A 20,184-nucleotide genomic window follows, 5' to 3' on the forward strand; every position below is an offset into this window, starting at 1 on the left:
AAAAAAAAAAAAAAACCTAGGACATACAATTTTAATATGCTAGGTATATTGCAGTGGTCTGCTTGCCTTTAATATATTCAGCCCCCCCCAAGCCAGTTAAAATTGCGCCAATGATACCTATATAAAATACCATAATTTAATTAAATATTAATCAAAATTAAAATATTTTTTAAATAAAATACCTATAGAGGAGTGTGTTGTAAATTGGACTTCATGTGCCCTGGTATAATGTTTATTTATTCCTTAATAATTGGTAAAGAATTAATTTGTGGAAAAAATTATGGTCACTAGTTCCACAACGGCAAAACATTAAAATATACAGTATTGACAGAAAAATATTTTGAAATTTTTATCAGGTATAGAAAATGATAAATAAATATTTGATGAAAATTTCAAGTACCTACGGTCAATAATTTATGAATAACGACAAAATATGAAAATCATAGTATGAGAATTTTTGAATTTATCAGTGAATATCCAATGTCTACTTAAAAAAGCTCGTAATAAATTAATTTAACTGTCCTGTAAACGTTTTTATTTGTTTAATATAGGAAAACTGAAGCAGAAGCTTGTATTCAATTTTCAAAGTTTAGATATACATAGACATTTTTTTATGAATTTCTAACAAAATAATTTTCCATTTTTTGTAATTTTGATGGAATTAGTTAAAATTTTAACTTCAGACGCTCATACAAAATTATTGTGCCTTTACGCTTAACTACGTTTGAAAATTTCATGAATCTACTATTATTATTTTTAGTGTTACAACAAAAAACTAAATCGATTTTTTTTTTCAAAAACTAGTCATGCATAAAAATCTTAGTTTTTCCTTAATTTTTTGTTTGTTTTTCTTGACGCTTTTTAAAACTTAGGAATTTTTTACTTTTAACCCCCCCCCCCCCTTATGTATCAACTAGATTCACTTTCCAATCAGAAAAGATGCTAATAAAGAAAATCAATACATTTATCGGATCGAGTGCTCAGGATCTAAAATATGACTATAACAGCCATAGACAGGAATTCAATAATGAAAGGGGTGATCATAATAATTACAAATTAAATAATAAATACATTTTATTTACTTTCCATGTTTTTAACCCCTACCTTGCCTCCAGTCTCCACCCTCATGATTACGGCCCTAGTAATATACATTTGGTACTTAATGAATTATTTTGTAAAATAATTGGTACATTATTAATTATTTTTATCAGGCCAATACAAGCATCATTAATTTGGATGAATCATTTATGAACAACTCTGTAATGCCAGAAAATTGTATAGATTTGAAGAATTCAAGATTTGATGAAACTCTTGACAATTCTGTTTTAGACTTAGTGCCCAAATTACCGGTGTTTAATGTAAGTCACTTTCTCTACATTTTATGAGAATAAAACCCGAGAAAACCTTAAGTTAATTGAACACAATTTTGTAGACTGATTTTTTGATTTAATATTTTCTGAAATATTTTTTTTCTGATTAATATCTTACAACAAACTTAATTTTGAAGAATTATCACTTAATCAAGGTTTTCACTAATCTGTTTAATGCAGAGGTAATAATAGTTAAGTTGGACTTGTAGGTAACACGTTACCTACATTTTGTTTCTTATTATTATTAAATATATTCTTATACAGAACACAATTCAAAACAATGTTGCCACTTTAGATTTTAAAGTCTTCAAATTTTAACACCCATAGTACCTAATCTAATTTACTTTGTGTAATTCTATGTTCTTACTAAGTACATCAAAAAGTTGCTGGATCGGCAGATCAGCAACAAATTTGAATCACAACTTAAAAAGTTCAAAAATGAAATTTGAGCTTGCATATTTTGAAATTTTTTCTTAAATATGCATATTTCACTTTCCTGCTTATTTATGTTATTGTTTTTTTTTTTTAAATAAAAAACAACAATATTAAAATTATATATATTAATATTTTATATATATTTATCATATAACTGAGAAACAAAATTTTCACCACATAAAAAGGAGAACTTAAGCTGTGAAATATCTTTTTTTATATATATATCGAAACTACAAAAAAAGTTATTGAAGTTTGATAAACACAAAAAAATAATGTATTTTGAAACAATAAGAACTTTTTTTGTAAAAAAAATGAATTACAATATTTCACAGATAATGTTTTGAACTATATTATATACCAATTTGGAGTCTTAACTATCACTACAGCCTGAGTTGTTCTATCTCGCATAAAATAGTTTTTGCTATGTTGTACATTTGTAAGACGAAGACAACACATGCGGGTGTAATGTTCTCTTAAGTTAACTTATGGAAGCAATCAGTAATTCCAAGTATTCATGATATAATTTAATGAATTATTTTTATATTTTCCGACATAAAAAATTGTATAGTGTCTCCGTGTAAGACTGTCGTGATACCACGTTATAAGAATGTAAGCTTTCAAAGCTCTGAGAGTCCGTTGTACGAGCACAAAGTTTAGTTGTATTTATAAGTTATAAATACAACATAATAATTCACATTAATTAAATTGTGCATCTTTTTCCCATTTATTATTTCTAACTTTTTTTTCCTGTTTGGACCGATGACGCCGCGGGATCTTTTTTCACATTTTTCCGCAGCCAATTATTATTTTTACCTAAACTTAGTAAACCTTAAATAAAAAAAAATTTGATTGCATATCTTTAAGCCCATATTTTGATAGTTTTTAATGGCTGAACTTCCGGGCTCTACTCATAACCTTATAGAGGCTTAAATTAAAGTATTTAAAAAGAACATACTTGTATGCATTGTCATATAAAATTTTATTTTATTAATTTTATTTCGATTAAATGTTAGTTGATAAGTAAATAAATAAAAAATAACTGAAACATGTAATATACAGTGATAATTATATACATTTGGTAGGTACTTCATGAAATATTTTTTAAAATTAATACATTGTTTGTTTTTATTAGGCCAATACAAGCATCGTTAATTTGGATGAATCATTAATGAACAACTCTGTAATGTTGGATTTGAAGAGTCATAGAAAAACTATGCTTACTACTTCCCTGTCTGGTGTTATCGTAGCAGAAGTAACGGAAAACATTCTATCAATCTTAAATCGTGTCATAGAAAATTCCATAATAATAGGACGATCACTGATGTCTGAAAAAAAATTGATAGACACAGCTAGGGAAACTGGGTACTCCAACATAATAATAATACTTATGAACTTAGGGTATCCAGTTGGTATAAGTTTTATTGATTTAATGCATAATTTAAAACTCAATGTTACAGTAACATTGTATAAATGCTTCAATAATAAAAATGCTATTAATAGTAAGAATACGTCATATTTAAACACAAAAAATGAACATCAACAATTTATATTAAATTTTTTTTCTAAGCCTGGGAATCTCAACGATAATGTGAACAGAATTTTATTTCCCTGCCCTGATAATTGTAATGATATGAAATTTACTCATAATTTGGGTAATTTAATGATAAGTTTTATTATTAAATTGCCACTTTATAATAATAATCATGAAGATAATATCAAGGCTATCAATTAAATTAAAAGAAATTCATTAACGATAATGTCATATTGTCATGTTATGTTTATATTTTATTTCCATGTAAAGTCATACAAATATTGTTAGTAAAATAATTTATTTTAATGATTAATCCAACAAAAATATTATTTTAATGCTTTTGATTGTATATTTTTTGTAAAACATTTATTTACATTTTATTTGTCTCACCAAAAAAAAACATATTTAAGTGCCTACCAAGAACTATTGTTTCAAAGAATTGTATTAATCATTATTTTTATTTTTATTTTTTTTTTGTTTTACTTACATATTATGATTAATTATTTTTTTTATACAACAATATAGGCTTAGGCCCAAATAAAATATAATATATAATATTTTATAAGACAATTTTATGCTTTAAAAGATTTATAAAATTCAATTTTTAATAATAAAAATGTACATGATATAATATAGCTATTCAAAATCCCAAAAAATAGTTTTTAATGTTTTTTAAACTTTGTACAATACTCATATCTGCACATTGTGTGATTATATTACAATCTAATATTGTACTTTATTTATGATATTTCAAATAATATATTATATTTAAGTTCTCAAAACAAATATTTAGATTTAATGTTTTATCATTTATTAGTATGATGATTGATGTGTCTATAGACTATAGTGGAAAGTTAAATAAGCAAACTTAATGTAGAAATTCGCTAGACTAAACCGTTTTAAAATTATCCCACACCGGGATAAAGAACCATGTATAAATGATATGGTCCAAACATCCCGGTGCATTATTTTTCACACCAGTTTAGTCTAGCAAATTTCTACAATCAATGTCTGATTTCCAGTCAATAATAATATATATTAAGGTTAAATTGTTAGATAAATAGGGGGGATTTAGGGGCTAAGTAATTATCAAAGTAAGGCTTTAGCCCCCAAATTCCAAATGATATTTGCGCTTATGGTTAGATGGCGTTGATACTCGAATAGTCTGCTTCAAGCACAGACTACTAGTGTAGTAGTCTGTGGCTTCAAGTATTCCTGCACTGGTTTCTCGTAAATAATTTTAAACTTTAGGCCCATCGAAAGTCTGAAAACGTTCAAACCACAGAATCAAACGTTCTCGAGTTCTGCAATCTGCAGTATTGAGTATAATATATTCTGTGGATCGCGTATCTTAGACCTTGTTGAGGGCTGAAATACCAGCGTTTGTTTACGTAATAATTATTTCGTGAATTTCTTAACGGTTTATCGCAATTTTTGGTAATAAACGAGAAATGATATACAATATAATAAATTAATAAACAATAATTCATAACATTAAATTTCGTAAAGAAGTATTTTTTCTCAAATAAAATCATAAATACGTTAAAAATTACTATCGAAATATATGCTATCGGTGAGCCAAGAGGTATACTTATTGCAGAGTATTAATTACTTCAAAATTTTAGGTGAGGCACCGCCTCGCCACCAAAACCACCACTGCTATGGGGGATTCTAAATGTGGGAAGTATTAACGGTAGTCAGAAAAAAAAGCCATGTATGTATACAAATGTATATCTATGTATGGCCCTATATTTATATATATATATGATATTTCTGATATTTCTTAATTTACAATAATAATTTATTGTAATATTTAATTTACTTTTGCCGCTAAAATTTTTTAAATTTTAAACATAACCTTAATTTATTAACTTGTGTTCGAGGTTCTGGTAAACATTTTAATGTCTATGATATTATGTGCCTAATAAAATAAAAGCTCAACTAAAATGCCTTTTCTACGATTAAGATACTATTTATAGACGTGGCCCTCTCTAAGTAACCGAATTTTACGACCGTTGCATGACCAAATAGACTATTCAGCTATGGACCGTAGCTTGCTGTTGAAATTGGAAGTGTCCCGACCTTATCTTCAAACCGTGAACGCGATCGTCGCTTTCGTGTCCGTTACGTCTTATCAGCTCTGTGCGATAGTTATTATAATATGACACGCGTAATCTGCTCTTTGGTCTATACTATATTATATTATTAATGTTACTATTATATAAACATAATATTTTAGTTAATACACGTCTGGTGTAGTAGGTACAACTTTTACTTTTTACTTTTACGTTCACAGTTTTGCCGTTTACACAGTTACACTCTGTAACCCCTTCGCATAAGTTTCACTGACAACAGTTGAATTATATTTTTCACCCGTGGGTTTCGTGTCCGTGACCGTCCGCCAATATGTCTCTAGAAGATGTGGAAAACATCAAAAAGCGCATCGAGAACTTCAAGAAGACTCTGATGGAGCTGACCGAAGCGCCGGACTCGCAAGAAACGGCGGAGCACAAGGTCCGTGAGATGTCAGCCGAAGTAGTTGATTCGAACCCGTACAGGTGAGTGTGGCGTCTGTCGTCTGTATGTAGTTGTGATTAATAATATATTTATGACACGACTTTTTTAGCCGGTTAATGGCCCTGCAACGAATGGGCATCGTGAAGAATTACGAGGACATCAGGAAATACACAGTGGTCGTGGTTGGTGTCGGTGGAGTTGGCAGTGTTACTGCAGAGATGCTCACACGTTGCGGCATAGGAAAGGTATTGCTCATTAATTAAAAAAATTGTGTACCAATTGTTGTTTCTCTCCAACCAATAAGCAACATTAGTACATTACAAATTTGGCAGAACCAATTTTGTGCTGTTTGATTTTTTAAATTTCAATTTTTCCTTTTTGATACATAAGCATTTAATTGACAATGACTAAAAATTGAAAAATCTTTAAAAAATGCCATTGTACAGACTGGTAAATTTCCTTATGTTAAATTTGATTATAGGCTATTTCCCTCTTAATATTAAATCTGACAACACATTTCAACACAAATTGGCTAGGTATGATGTGCATTAAGCCTCGTTCACACGGCGACAGTTGCTTGACACTAGTGTCGCGTATCAAACGATTTTGATATACGGCACTAGGTGTCACGACACACAATATCATAAAGCCTCGTTCACACGGCGACAGTTGCTTGACACTAGTGTCGCGTATCAAACGATTTTGATATACGGCACTAGGTGTCACGACACACAATATCATTAGTGTCATACTCATTAGTGTCACCGTGTGAACGAGGCTTTAGTGTCATACTCATTAGTGTCACCGTGTGAACGAGGCTTTAGTCTAAGAAAGAAAACATTGTGATGACATTCACTTTAGAGTTGGTCTGAAAAGTCTATATTATTGTTTTCAGTTAGTACTGTTTGACTACGACAAAGTAGAACTAGCCAATATGAACCGCCTCTTTTACCAACCATCCCAAGCCGGTCTGAGCAAGGTGACAGCCGCATCAATGACGTTGACAAAAATTAACCCAGACGTCAAGATTGAAACATACAATACAAACATCACACTAAGCACCCAATTTGAAGAGTTCTTGAACGTCTTAAAGTATGACTCAAATAATATTTATTTGTGGTATAAAAAAATTGATTAACATTTGTTTTGTTTTGAAAAAGGACTGGAGGAATTAATGGTGATCGAGTTGATTTGTTATTAAGCTGCGTAGACAATTACGAAGCCCGAATGACAATTAATACAGCGTGTAATGAATTAGGATTAAAATGGTTTGAATCAGGTGTTAGTGAAAACGCTGTATGTGGACATATTCAGTATATTGTGCCTGGAGAATCTGCTTGCTTTGCGGTATACATTTGCCATAAAGATCAAAGTGAAATTTTGTTATTAATTAGCTGTATTATTTTACCATAATTTCTAGTGTGCACCTCCATTGGTTGTCGCTTCAGATATAGATGAAAAAACTTTGAAAAAAGATGGAGTTTGCGCAGCGAGTTTACCAACAACAATGGGCGTTGTTGCAGGATTGCTAGTTCAAAATTCATTAAAGTAATATTTACCATTTTGTAACTATGTTAATGTGCAATTCTGATGTGTGGATGTTTTTTTAGGAAATTACTGGGTTTTGGAACAGTTTCGTGGTACTTAGGATATAATGCTTTATCTGATTTCTTTCCAAGCATGATGATCAAACCAAACCCAAATTGTAGTGATAATTTCTGTTTAAAACAACAATTAGAATTTAAAAATAGGGTGAAAGAGGAACCTGAATGCACGAATGTAGATCTACCTGAAGATATAGTTACCCATGAAAATAATGAATGGGGTTAGTACTAAAATGCATTATATATCAGGTTATACCTAACTAATTACAATTGGTTTTTTACTAATTATAATAAATATTCAAGGGATATCATTAGCGGAAGATGAACCAACAGCATCAAGTAATACAACAGAACTTGCCGAGCCATTAAAAACTGAAAATGTAAATAACAGCGCAAGAAGTGATGAAGAATACTTATCGCTGAATGATGGAATAGAATTCGCTTATCCATCTGCTGATCAAACAGCTCCAAATGAAGAATCCTTAGTGAAAGAAACCGAATTAAACGTAGACGATCTTAGAAAACAATTGTCATTGCTATGATTACAGTTTACATTTAAAATATATTTTTAATTTGCCTCATAAAACCATTTGTAATTAAAATTTTTTCTAATATAGACCTATGTTAAGTATTTTATATTTGTTCATACATAAATTCCAATTTAAGATACTTAATAATAATTTAACAAAATATGTATTGAATGTATCATAATAGTTATGAAAAAACAACTTTGTGATACAAATTATGTTTTACTTTTTTTGTTTTTTTTAACAATTTTTATTGAATATTCAACAGGCAATTTCATTAAATTATAAATTATTATTCCTATATATATATATATATATATATGTAATATATGCATATACATTATAAATAAAAATAATAATAAATTTAAGTTAATATTTAAATTTTAACTGATGGGCCGCTTAATTAAGTTGAGCCATGGTAACGGTCATCTTTTAATAATTATAAATAATACAGAATCAAAAAAAAAAAACAAAAATTAATAAGAAACGGTACACAATTTTGAACATGTGCTTTTAGCAGTTTATTATAATAGCGTACTGTAAAATATAATAAATATCATTAAAAAAATCATAATTAAGTAAAAAAAATTAAATAAGAGACTCTATTAGTAAGCTTCATCATCATCGTGATTGTTAGTATCAACCTCTTCTGGAGCGGCAAATCCTTCCTAAAGTACAATAAATAACATTTTTTTTAGAACAGTTGATTTAATAGTTAATTATTATATTAAATATTGTACATGTCTAATGATAAAGTTAAACTATGAAAGTATGTAAGCGTATTATTATTATTGAGATCATTTATTATTTAAAAATTAGGCAATTAAAATATTATTAACACAACGATAACAGTATGCCCACAAATCCAGTGGCGTAGACATAATTTCTGAAAGGGAGGGGAGATCGAAAAAAGAAAACAATATAGCCCAGTAGAAGGGGAAAATTGGAAAATCCTCCACTCTCTCAAAACTTTTTTCTTAGGTAGTAAAATATTTAACAAAAGAAACAATGAATATAATATTTGAATTGATTCAAAATTCACATCAAACAAGATTATCCATTCCAAAGCCAATGGGAGGGGATCTTACCCCCCACGTCCCCCTTGTATACTCCACTACACCAATCCCAAGATTGTTAAAATATTTATTAAAAATCTATTGGACGATCAATCTCTCCCAGACAGAATTCTAATATATTTATAGGGTTTCTGAGTAATGTAGATGATTAAGTTATTAAGTGTACCCAGCTTTTGCGAACATACTGTATATCCGTTGAATGTGTTTAATTTAAAATACAACAAAATGAAATCAATTTCATTTAAAGAATTGTTTAAAATTATCCAGATGACACATAAGACAAGGAGCCAAGAAAGATAATATTTCTATTACTTAAAAACGGGTATAATACCATGTATTTTTTTAAATGTGTAAATTTAGCTTAAAGAACCCCTAAACTAATAACTATCTGTTGTTATTTATATTATTGGTTAAAATTTGTCAATTTTAGAGTTTTTAATATTATAAATTTGAAATTTATCTAGTTGCTTACTTAATGTTTCAAATTTCCATGCAGCATGTATGACTGTTATTTTGGAATCTAATATCCTAGTACTTTTATTTTTAAATGTATTACTCATTTGTAACTATTAAAAGTAGTCTTCACATGTAATTATAGCATTCTTTAAAATATTAAATTGAAGTTAAACCAATGGTAATACTTCTAACTGTCAAACTACAACAATCACTGAAGAATATGTTTGAAATTCATCAAATAAAAAATATTTAATAACAGAAATACGATAACAATTACTTCTTCAGAAAATCTACTAATGGATCAAAGTTATATTATACAAATGGTCACTTAATTTGAGCTAGTTAGATTGAGCTGTTAAAAATCGTACTTATACATTTAATTATATTGTGTTTTGGTGGTTTTAATTAGAATGAAATCGTTAGGTTAAATATATTTTTGGAATGTCCAGTGACAATGTTTTTAGCCAACATTAAGTACAAAATTCCTTTAAAAAAATTGATAAGTAGCCAAAAGAAGTCCCTAAAAACCTATTAGTGAATAATTGAGTTATTTATAAAAAATTACAAAATTTAAAGTATAGACACAAATACAGAAGATATGAACTCAAAGTATGATTAAACATTATCAGTACATAACCTTAAGATTATTTACATGATATTAGCATTCATTAACAAGTATTGGTATAAAATAAAAACCCATTTACATACCTCAGTAGCATAAAGAATTTCCAATACTTTAGAGAATAATGGATGTTCACTTTCTTGTTCCTGGCATATCACCTCTATGTCACGCAATTTACCAAAATAGAAATCACGTTCTTTTTCCAAACCATCAACTGTAACTCTCAATTCACTCATCTATAGTAAAAATAATTACTCATAGAATTTTTGAAATGAAATACAACTATAATATGACTGAACTTGCCTGTCTAGTAAGTTCTTCAATTTTATGATCGCCTCTATCACGCTGATTGGCCGGTGCTGCTGGTCTTGTTGTGGGTACACGATTAGACACTAAAAACCAATTTAACAAATTAAATAATAGTAAGTACAAAATGTATTACTATGAGTCAATTTAAGAAAAATAAATTAAAATCAAGCATAAAAAAGCAATAACAATGGGAATTTGGGATAATTTCGAGTTAAAAATACGAACTATTGCTGTTACTCGCGGGACGGAATAAACGATTTTGGGTGGTGGCATTTCTAGGTGGTACTGCCGCCGATGGCTTTTTGACAGGACCTGCTCTGGCTGCTGCACCGGCTGCTCCCATTCCCTCACCACTGCGCGCACCTACTGGGTCGTAATCATTCATTTGGTAATTGGTGTCAAAAAACTTTTTGAACCATTGCAAAAACTCGAAATTATCCTGAAAACGCCCCTTGACCAGCCTATCTATAGGTACTATCTGCAAAATAAAAATAAAACAAAAATATGAAATTAAAAATAATAATAATAATAAATATCTAAAAATAAAAATAAATCAAAACCATTTTTTTAACTTGTTAAGCTTGTTTCCACAAATATTCAATCACAAAAGTTATAAACATAAAGAAAATATAATTGATGTATTTTATTTAAATAGTAAAATAAATTATTGTTAAATTTGTTATTTCTTAACAGCAGAAAAGGATATTGGTGATAAATTAAAATTATATGTTCAAAATACATTATATACATTCAATATAAAAGAGCATAACAATAATTCTTAAGAATGAATTAAGGCTAGAGAAAACATCACTAGAAATGAGAATAAAATAATTGAAAATATTTCATTTTTTTTTTAAGAAGTTTACTCTGTCTGTTCCAATATTATTTCCATTAAAATTTTATGGGATTCTAAAAATATAGTAAATCGTATATTGTAACTTATAATGGTATGTCAATACAGTTTTACGCATGTAATATTGTATCCTGTTAAGAAACAAAAATAAAAATAATAATATTCCAAATAAAATACTACTAAATAAAACTTTAAATACCAACATTCTATTTAAAATATAATTTAACTATGAAGAAGGATTTATACATTATATATTTGATGATACTGCAATTATTTTATTATTTTACAAAACAGAATTTTGTAAATAATAACTATAAGGACTATATAAAGTATCATATTATATTGACATGCAAGAAAAAGTATTTTTAAGAAATAAATAAATATTAAACTTTTTTCTTTTTGCAAATGAAGATTAAATCTAAGTATTGAATGTTCACTAATTATAATATTATCCTGACTAATAAACACACAAAAACCGAGCATTTATGAATACCATGTCCATAGGACGGGCTTTTATAAGCGCGAGCAGCTTGTGGTACACGATATGGTGGAGGTGCTTGAAATCCACACACTTCTGCTGCACCAGAACCAATCATAACACCACCACGAGCATCAAGGCCATCATAATCACGTCCATCATAATTAGCATCAAAAAACTTTTTGAACCATTGTAAAAATTCAAAATTGTCTTGAAAACGTCCTTTGATTAAGCGGTCAACAGGTATCACCTGTAAAGTAATTTTTTACCATCCCAATTGTGGGTAAATACAAAACCCATAAATATAACACACCCAACGTATTATAACTGATACTCAGTATATTATCAAATTATGAAAATTAATAATTAATAAAATATACAATATTATTTCTGCCTACGTTTAATCTTTAACTTCTCTAGAAGAATATAGACTTATTTTAAATCTTAGTAAATTAAATATTTAATAATTAATTTTGTTATTGCTGACACATTTTTAAATTTTAATTACATTTTCAACATACCTTGTCAACTGCCATCTTTTTAAAAGCCCCTTGAAGTATTTTAAAATTTTGTATATATTCATGTTCGAGATTTGTTCTAAACTTGACTCGTTTCATTTGCACACTACCTATAAAATCAATAATAATGACAATCTAATGAATAAAACATTTTTATAAAAAGTTAATATAATCTGGAATCATAAACTATTTTATGTGATTATGTATATGAATTTTTTTAAAAATAATAATATAAGCTATAAAGGTATAAGTATACTATAGCCATAATTATTCTTAAATGTTAAGTAAATTTCAGTAGGTATTAAATTACGATTTTAATAATGAACTAGATATAAAAAAGTACCATGACAATAACCAATTCTAGGTTTACTATTTAGAGACAAGTTTATGATGCTTAAGTAAGGTCAAATTTATATTCTAACATTTAATAAATGAGAGGAACAGTCTTAACAGTAACAGTTTATTTCGATATAATTATACAGTAAAAATTAGTTAAATGTACTTGAAGAATATAATTTTTCTGGCTGATAATATTTTCAACATTGTTATAAATGAACATCTGGATACAAAACAAGTGTGAAGAATTTATTAAATATTAAAAAAATGTGTCTATGCACTCACACAAAATCCTGTACATTTAGGAGGTTCAAATAAAAAAGTTAGGACATTTTTATATTAAACAAAAAAATGTGCTTCCAACATATTTTTAATATTTTATAATTTAGATTCACTTTTTTTCAATACTTAAGACAATGTTTTCTTTTTAAATGTAAGCATGAAATATATACAATTCTATCATAAGAATTATGGATTTATAATTTCCACATTAAGTAACTAATCCACCAAATATTTATTAAGAATCCTATCAATATTGTACTGCTTTAGCCTTTAAATAAAATTTATACTTAATAGTGTTAATATAAAAATTACAAGATAGTAAAAATATTTGTTTTTTAACATTAATGTAATAATATTATCCTTTGAACTGTACAGTGAGTCAGGATTTTACGCATTAGGTTATATATACAAATACCAAACCGTGTGTAATTTTTGCCCTCCAAGCTACAGTGGACTGAGGCATGTCAAAATTGTATTAATGAATACTAAATTATGCTTTTCAACAGTTATTATTTTCATTTACATTTTACAATATTGTTGATAGTTAAACAGAGAAAATATATTTTATTTTATAGGCGAGGTCAGTATATTACATACATGAAGTAGACATACATTTTAGTTTAATTTACAGAAATACACATTAGTAATAAGATACAAATTATTCTTATTCTAAGGAGGGGCCGTCCAAATTGGGTATTAACCTACAAATTGGTTCGTTAAACATACAATTGGTAGAGCATATAGAAGGATGTGAAATGAAACATTTAGATAGGTATTCTTTACTGTTTAATATACCTTGTAGTATACATTCACTTAATAATACCCATATATTTTATCAGACATGTGTAACAAAAAAAAACAATTGGATCATTATAAATATCTGTCGTGCAGTTTGTAATATTATTAATCATACATTTTAATAATACAAATTGAATACCTAAATTAATTATTATTATTTAATTTATAATTAAGTAATCATAATGACTTACCAGGGAATAACATATCCATAAATTGACAGTAAGCAGCACCTGAACATAGTTCTTCTATTTTCGTAAAACTTGCAGACAGAGTATCATTTACCCATGCTAACATGTCATGACGACTTAGGTTATCAGATGTCACATTAGTTGAATACACATTTATAGCCATATTTGATAGAGGTTCTAAAATAATATAAAATATTTTTATAATAGGTATTAATAATATCGAATACCTACGGAATAATATAGTAAACAAAGTGAAATATGGTTAAATACAACTTCTTTGAAGTTTATTAATACGCATATTATAACGATGATTCTACATTAATATTTTAATTAACTGCTATAAGAATATTAAACAGTTTAAAGTATTTAAGTAAGAGATCTAAGATAGTTATAATATTAATCAATTTCTTAATTGCCTATTAAGTACCTACATATTATTCTTTTAAAAAACTCCCACTCGTAATTTTAATGAATACTAAAAAATAAGTAGGTAGGTATTATTTTTTCAGATTGAAACATTTTCGTTATATAATTTATAGCCTTTTAATAATAGGCACTTAAAATATTAAGGTAAGGTACGTGTATAAACTAGCCTAATTTTAAATTTTGATTTTAAGTAGGTAAATATGCAAAATAAAAATACAAATTTAAATTCCTGAAGACAATAATATAGTATTAAATAAAATATTGATTCCTCATAAACCTATATCCGGAGATAACTAGAAGATGCAGATACATATTTTTAATGACTATTAACTATCAATTTAATATATAAGGGTGGGTACTTATTGGTTATTGAATCTTTATTATGTAATAAATAATATTAAATATTATTAAATAATATCACTAACAGTAGACACACAATTTATTTTAAGTTTTAACTCTAAATCAACTATTATGATTTCAAAAAACACGACATGTTACATCTGGCGGTTTCTTAAATTTATGAAAATGTACGGTACTTGCGCTAATTGAGTCCTGGAACCGTGTAACAGAACGAGATAACGTAGTTAATATCGAATACAAAATATGGTGATGACTGACGACGACCGTCAGCGTTATAAATAATATCAATTGACGACAAGCGAAATATTACCATATATGCACTATTGAGTGAAACAATCGGCCGATTAGGAGGTAATGCGGATTGCGGGTGACAAACGGATCGGAAAAACCTTGAAAAACGGCATCCAATAGATTTAAGGTTAAAGCGGCTTGTAAGACTACCTATAATCTATATTATCGTAACGGCAACTACTACAATAGCGATGACGATGATAATAATGATAAATTATGATAATAATTAATAGTTATAGTAATAATCAAAATAGGAACGTCTCTAGTTGGGCCTTGGGTGTGCTAAGGCGACGCGCGACAATCACCGGCAGGACGGGCGTCGAACGTTTAACGGCAAAAGATCGGACGTTGAAAAGCGAAGTGTTTGAATCTGTGTCGACGCGTACACACACGACAAAGTTGTCGGCTGTTTCACGTTCGTCAAACAATTTTGGCTCGAAACGGGAACAAACCAACCGTTGCGCAACGGCAACCGATTCGAATTTTGGTGTGGTCGGACGCCGTTGTCGCCCGAGAAAAAAATTAAAGGCTTCGCGATAACCACCCCTATACCCGCGGGAAAACGTTATCACACGTCTGAACCTTTGGCGAACGACTTTCTGGGTTGTGGATATAGGTAGTAGGTACTCGATGAGATTTTATTTTTAATAAAAAATTACGACCTTTGAGGTACGCGCGGGAATCCAGCGGGCAACTCCACCTCCCCCACCAAGATAACGTGGGATAATGGGAAGGGTAGAATGATGTATGTACGGAGTGCGGCAAACGCGGTTACGAATAAGGTCATGTCATCGGGCGCCCGCGGGGAGGTACACTGACCGTGCCCAATCGCAGTATAAGGAGAAGTTTCCGTTACAACGATCGCGTAGATTGATCGTCGTCGATTGACGCCTATTCGGCAAAACGAAAACGGGCGAGCGAGTAGTAGAGCGCCGATGACGAAATCAGGATGTTAGCACTTACCTGCAGAAACGACGATGCCGTCGAACGCAGTTGTCGTCCAGTCCCGTACTGTAATTTATTTATCTTTTGATCGGTGTTCGCCGCGAGTAGGATTTCCCAATAATTGTCAGTGTGCTATAAGTGCTGCAGCCGCAGTCAGACTGAGACACTGAGCGACGAGTGAGAGTGAGCACTGAGTAGTGTAACTACTGACGCAAAAAGGAAAAGTGATAACGAAAACTATGTGACGACTGAGGGACGAACGTGAGTCGATGTGACTGAGCGTCCCAAATTCCTGAATGAAGCACTTGTGGACAGAAGACTATATTAGTTAATAAATAATAAAAAAAAAAATTAAACGAAAAATTTCGGAATTTTCCCACTCGACGAATCACGTCGGACTCGGCCACTCGGGTACCGCGATGACGGGCTCGGCGACGACGACGGCTGCCGATGAGTATTTTTTTTCTTTTTATGGTAGCCTGATCGACACCAGTTACCAGGTAAGCTACTGATCGCGGGGAACACCTCACCTAAGAAACCGGTCATCAAGCGCGGGTGTCAGAATATACAACTACTACTCATAATAAAGTTACATCCTGAAACGTGATAACAGCAATTTTTCGATTTTAAGGAGATCAGTTTAGCCAATGTTCAATTCCAAAAATCTCTCGAAAGTTTATATTATGTTAATAACTTTAAATGCTTATAAAAAAAATTGTGACTGGATTTTGAATATTTTTTGATTGTCATTGCTTTAAATTTTTACGAATTTTGTCACAACAAATTAAATTTTATTGACATTGATAGAAAAAAAAAATTGAAACGTTTGTAAACATTTCAAATCAAATCAAAATATTTTTATAATTTTATCGTGTATAGAAAATAAAAATATCAAAAACCAGTGAAAATGTCATGTATCCTACGGTCAATTGTGTTATAGCTACACCAAAAACGTGTGTAATGTGTTAGTGGTGTGTTACCATTTGATTGTAAGACAGGGGTGCGATGATGCTGTGTTACTGGTCATATTGGGGGGTCACTGATCATTTTTACTCATTAGATGACTGAGTGGTTTGCGTGTGCTAATCATTGGCGCAAATAGCGTTTGGGATTTGATGGGGGGGGATGCTTTTATATTTGTGCCTATGGTGTCAATCCCGAGTCCATAGTTAGAATAACTTAGAACTTTTGGGGAAAAACATCGTAGGTATATAATTTTCTATATTTTTATGAAATACAATGTCATTGTTAATTATTATTTTATTCGTATAATCCAACTTTTTAATATTTCATACAATGGTATCTATTATAGACTTGTACAGACCCATAGTAGTTTAATTAATATTTATTTGTTTACTTATTTATTCTATTTTGTTTTGCTTTTAACTAGGACCTAAAATACATCTGGTTTCATTGGACACACTTATTAGGTATTGAACTATTACCTTTGGGCTTTGACCGATTTGTAAAGCAAAAAAAAACCTGTGGGGACTGGGGGTTGTAACACCCAGAATTCACCCCTCTCTCATATACCACTTACCTTACACATTAATATTTGTCTCACATTTGTCATTGAGGGGACATACTTTGATTTTCAAGTGTTGGAAAGTGTGTCAGGAGACAGTATTTTAGCCCATGCTTTTAACTTACCTAAATGTATATTGACGCCAAAATTGTGTCATATGCCTACTGATACCCAATAAAGGCAATAATAATAATTTTATGGTCATTTTCAGTTTTGATAGAGTAACTAGTAAGCACTAAGTACTAAGAATGAATAATAATAGTTAGTACCTATCTAAGTAATAGCAGGGCCAGCCTTCGGTTTTTTCCGCCCTAGGAAAATATAATTTAAGCTTCCCTTATTCAAAAGTAAATTGTTGGGGTGGAAGGGCACGGGATTCATTCCGAATTTGCCTCCTCTAAACTGGTGCCGCTCTAGGCAACTGCATATTTTGTCACCGTATTGTGTCGGCATCAGGTATATAGTATCCAGTATGGCAGTATGGGTAATAATTCCTAGCCACTAAATAAGCTCTATTATTTATTTAAAATCGATAAAATTAAGTGAAAACAAAATATAATAAAATTGTTTTTATATATAATTTAAATTACATGTTATAATTTTGAAACCAGCCATCTGTGGGTCATATAAAGAAATATTAGGGACGCTATATCACCCACGTGTACATCAATACACATTCCTGGCGCAAATAATAAATAACCTGACCGAGCTCACAGTATATTTCGATTTTCGTGACGTCGCCAAGAAGGGTGCGCCGAAATTCGTCCGTCAGTTATTGAGTTCTATATATGCATGGATCCAACGTCGGTTGTGTTAAATCGATATCGTTATTGACATGACAACGCAGTGTCAATGTTTCGGTGCCTCTTTATTTGTTATTGTGATTTATTGTAATTTATTGTCTTTTGCACAGGAACCTATCTTTGACAGTTCGACGTGATGAGTTTTAATATCACATATTCACATATACGTATACCCACGATTTAAGATAGTATACTATATATATCTTAAATCGTGCAAATACCTAATGAAGTTTTTACTTAATGTGTGAATGTGTGATTAACTGTAAATTGGCGAAAATGAACTGCAAAATTAGTGTAAGAATTAAGAAATCAAAATTATATTGAAAAGACAAGACAAATAATATATGCGGGGCTCGGGCGGCCGGGCGGGTGTCTCGTTCTCTCGTCGCTGAAAAATATGGGCGTTTGCCGCTTAGATCATAATATACAACATATCATCAGCTGACATCTGCATATTCTGTATATTATTATGATCTAAGGTTCGCCGTTGAGGTGTTCTGTTAGTGTTCTCAGAACCGCGCGCTTATTAGGTTATCGCGCAGTTTGGCGGTTCCCGGTCGACATGGATAAATAATATTATGTACGCGGTTCGTCCATGAACCGGCAAGTTCGTTGTTGATAACACGTACTCGTTTTTGATTACTTGACTTTTTAATTTTTAGTGATAACGTCACGACCACGTAGATGATAGTACAGAGTACAGACTACAAAGTGTCGAAACACTAAACTTTTAACTTCTTGTATTTTGTCACGGCATTCGTTTTGTTGCTTAATGTTAATTAATAATTATTTTTGTTGACTGTCAGTCTATCTATTTGTCTACTATTCAACGACGGTCAGTCACAACTTTTTCATAATAGTATTTTAGTCGGAAAAAATATCCATTAGTTTCTGAAAATGGCTAAAATCTTAGGAATTGTTTCAAAGTTTTACGACGATTACACGAAGACAACATCGAAAAAACTTAAAATAATCGATGCTTATTTGCTGTACATAATGCTGACTGGAATAGTACAATTTGCATATTGTTGTTTAGTTGGCACATTCCCGTTCAACTCGTTCCTCAGTGGTTTTATTTCATCAGTTAGCTGTTTTGTACTCGGCGGTAAGTAATAACTCCTTGTACCTACATGAATATTATTATTTTTGTATTTGCCTAATTTAATATTAAAATACAATGATCAACTGATCAATCATTTATGACACAATAGCTGCAGCTACATAAATTTTAAATTAACTAGCTGAGTATCCCAGCTTCGCCTGTGTGTAGTTTCTTTTTGTCACAGTATATAGGCTATTTAGGTATATCTCGGTTTTAGTGTTCAACAGTTCACGGGAAAATTGGCGTCAGTATACCTAGCTTTGTTTTAAATTCAACCTAGATGGGCAATCACAAATTACGGATTGGATTTAGCAATTGTATACATTTTTTAACGTGATTTAATCTACTTACTCTTAAGTTTTCTGACATCTCTAAAATCAATTTCTGAGATTTTTGTCAAATTCAAATTAATAGTTTTTGAGTACTTACCTACCTATACAAGTTACACACATTTGGTTTTAAGATATAGTTTCTTTAATCGAAGCTATATAAGTGACAATTTTACCCATGCTTGTACCTAATTTTCCCGCTAGTAACATGCAATGGCAACCATTTATAGGACAAAAGAATAATAATTTATAATACTATAACTATTATAATCTGGAACCAATGACAACCATTTATAAACAAAAAAAGTTTCAATTTACAAAGTGATTCCCTAGATCTCGGTTTGACCCAGTGTATGGCAAGTTCCTTAAAAAAAAAAATTTGTTCCTTTGGAAAATGAACGAGTTCTTTTTTTACTTTCAAATAAAATAAAAATTCTTATTTAAGGGGATTCGATATCGTGATTTTCTGTTTTCGTCTAACACACATAGGACATAGTATTTTT

The 20,184-nt window shown here is 30.1% G+C and overlaps 4 protein-coding genes across 9 annotated transcripts in view; 3 read left to right on the forward strand and 1 right to left on the reverse strand.

Annotated features, from left to right (window-relative positions):
* Positions 1-3,840, forward strand: part of LOC100573532 — a 5,017-nt gene extending 1,177 nt beyond the window's left edge. For 2 of the 3 annotated variants that reach the window (XM_029487398.1, XM_016802351.2), the window contains exons 4-5: positions 1,212-1,358; positions 2,938-3,834. In XM_029487398.1, the coding sequence (XP_029343258.1) occupies positions 1,212-1,358; positions 2,938-3,537 (747 nt within the window). In that variant the 3' untranslated portion in view covers positions 3,538-3,834. Of the gene's footprint in view, positions 1-1,211; positions 1,359-2,937 lie in introns of all 3 variants that reach the window. The other variant, XM_016802353.2, reaches the window with a different exon arrangement.
* A 1,431-nt stretch (positions 3,841-5,271) lies between these two features.
* On the forward strand, positions 5,272-8,352 carry LOC100160855 (ubiquitin-like modifier-activating enzyme 5). Its single transcript, XM_001952546.5, has 7 exons — positions 5,272-5,894; positions 5,963-6,098; positions 6,749-6,945; positions 7,014-7,200; positions 7,274-7,401; positions 7,464-7,678; positions 7,761-8,352. The coding sequence occupies exons 1-7, from the start codon at positions 5,743-5,745 to the stop codon at positions 7,997-7,999; spliced, it is 1,254 nt and encodes a 417-aa protein (XP_001952581.1). The 5' UTR covers positions 5,272-5,742; the 3' UTR covers positions 8,000-8,352.
* On the reverse strand, positions 8,187-16,346 carry LOC100164335 (microtubule-associated protein RP/EB family member 3-like). Of its 4 annotated transcripts, none has more exons than XM_008182269.2 (7): positions 15,941-16,346; positions 13,904-14,077; positions 12,300-12,406; positions 10,673-10,925; positions 10,442-10,530; positions 10,225-10,374; positions 8,187-8,652 (listed from the first exon to the last, which is right to left on the reverse strand). In XM_008182269.2, exons 2-7 carry the CDS (start codon positions 14,061-14,063, stop codon positions 8,590-8,592), a joined length of 822 nt encoding a protein of 273 aa, XP_008180491.1. In that variant the 5' UTR covers positions 14,064-14,077; positions 15,941-16,346; the 3' UTR covers positions 8,187-8,589.
* A 2,585-nt stretch (positions 16,347-18,931) lies between these two features.
* The window catches only part of LOC100158788 (dolichyl-diphosphooligosaccharide--protein glycosyltransferase subunit DAD1), a 2,737-nt gene continuing 1,484 nt past the window's right edge, over positions 18,932-20,184 (forward strand). The window contains exon 1 of the mRNA XM_001952597.5: positions 18,932-19,355. Coding sequence (XP_001952632.1) covers positions 19,148-19,355 — 208 coding nt within the window. The 5' untranslated portion in view covers positions 18,932-19,147. The remainder of the gene's footprint in view (positions 19,356-20,184) is intronic.

The sequence above is a fragment of the Acyrthosiphon pisum genome, chromosome A1 (assembly GCF_005508785.2).
Source record: "Acyrthosiphon pisum isolate AL4f chromosome A1, pea_aphid_22Mar2018_4r6ur, whole genome shotgun sequence".
Lineage (NCBI taxonomy): Eukaryota > Metazoa > Arthropoda > Insecta > Hemiptera > Aphididae > Acyrthosiphon > Acyrthosiphon pisum.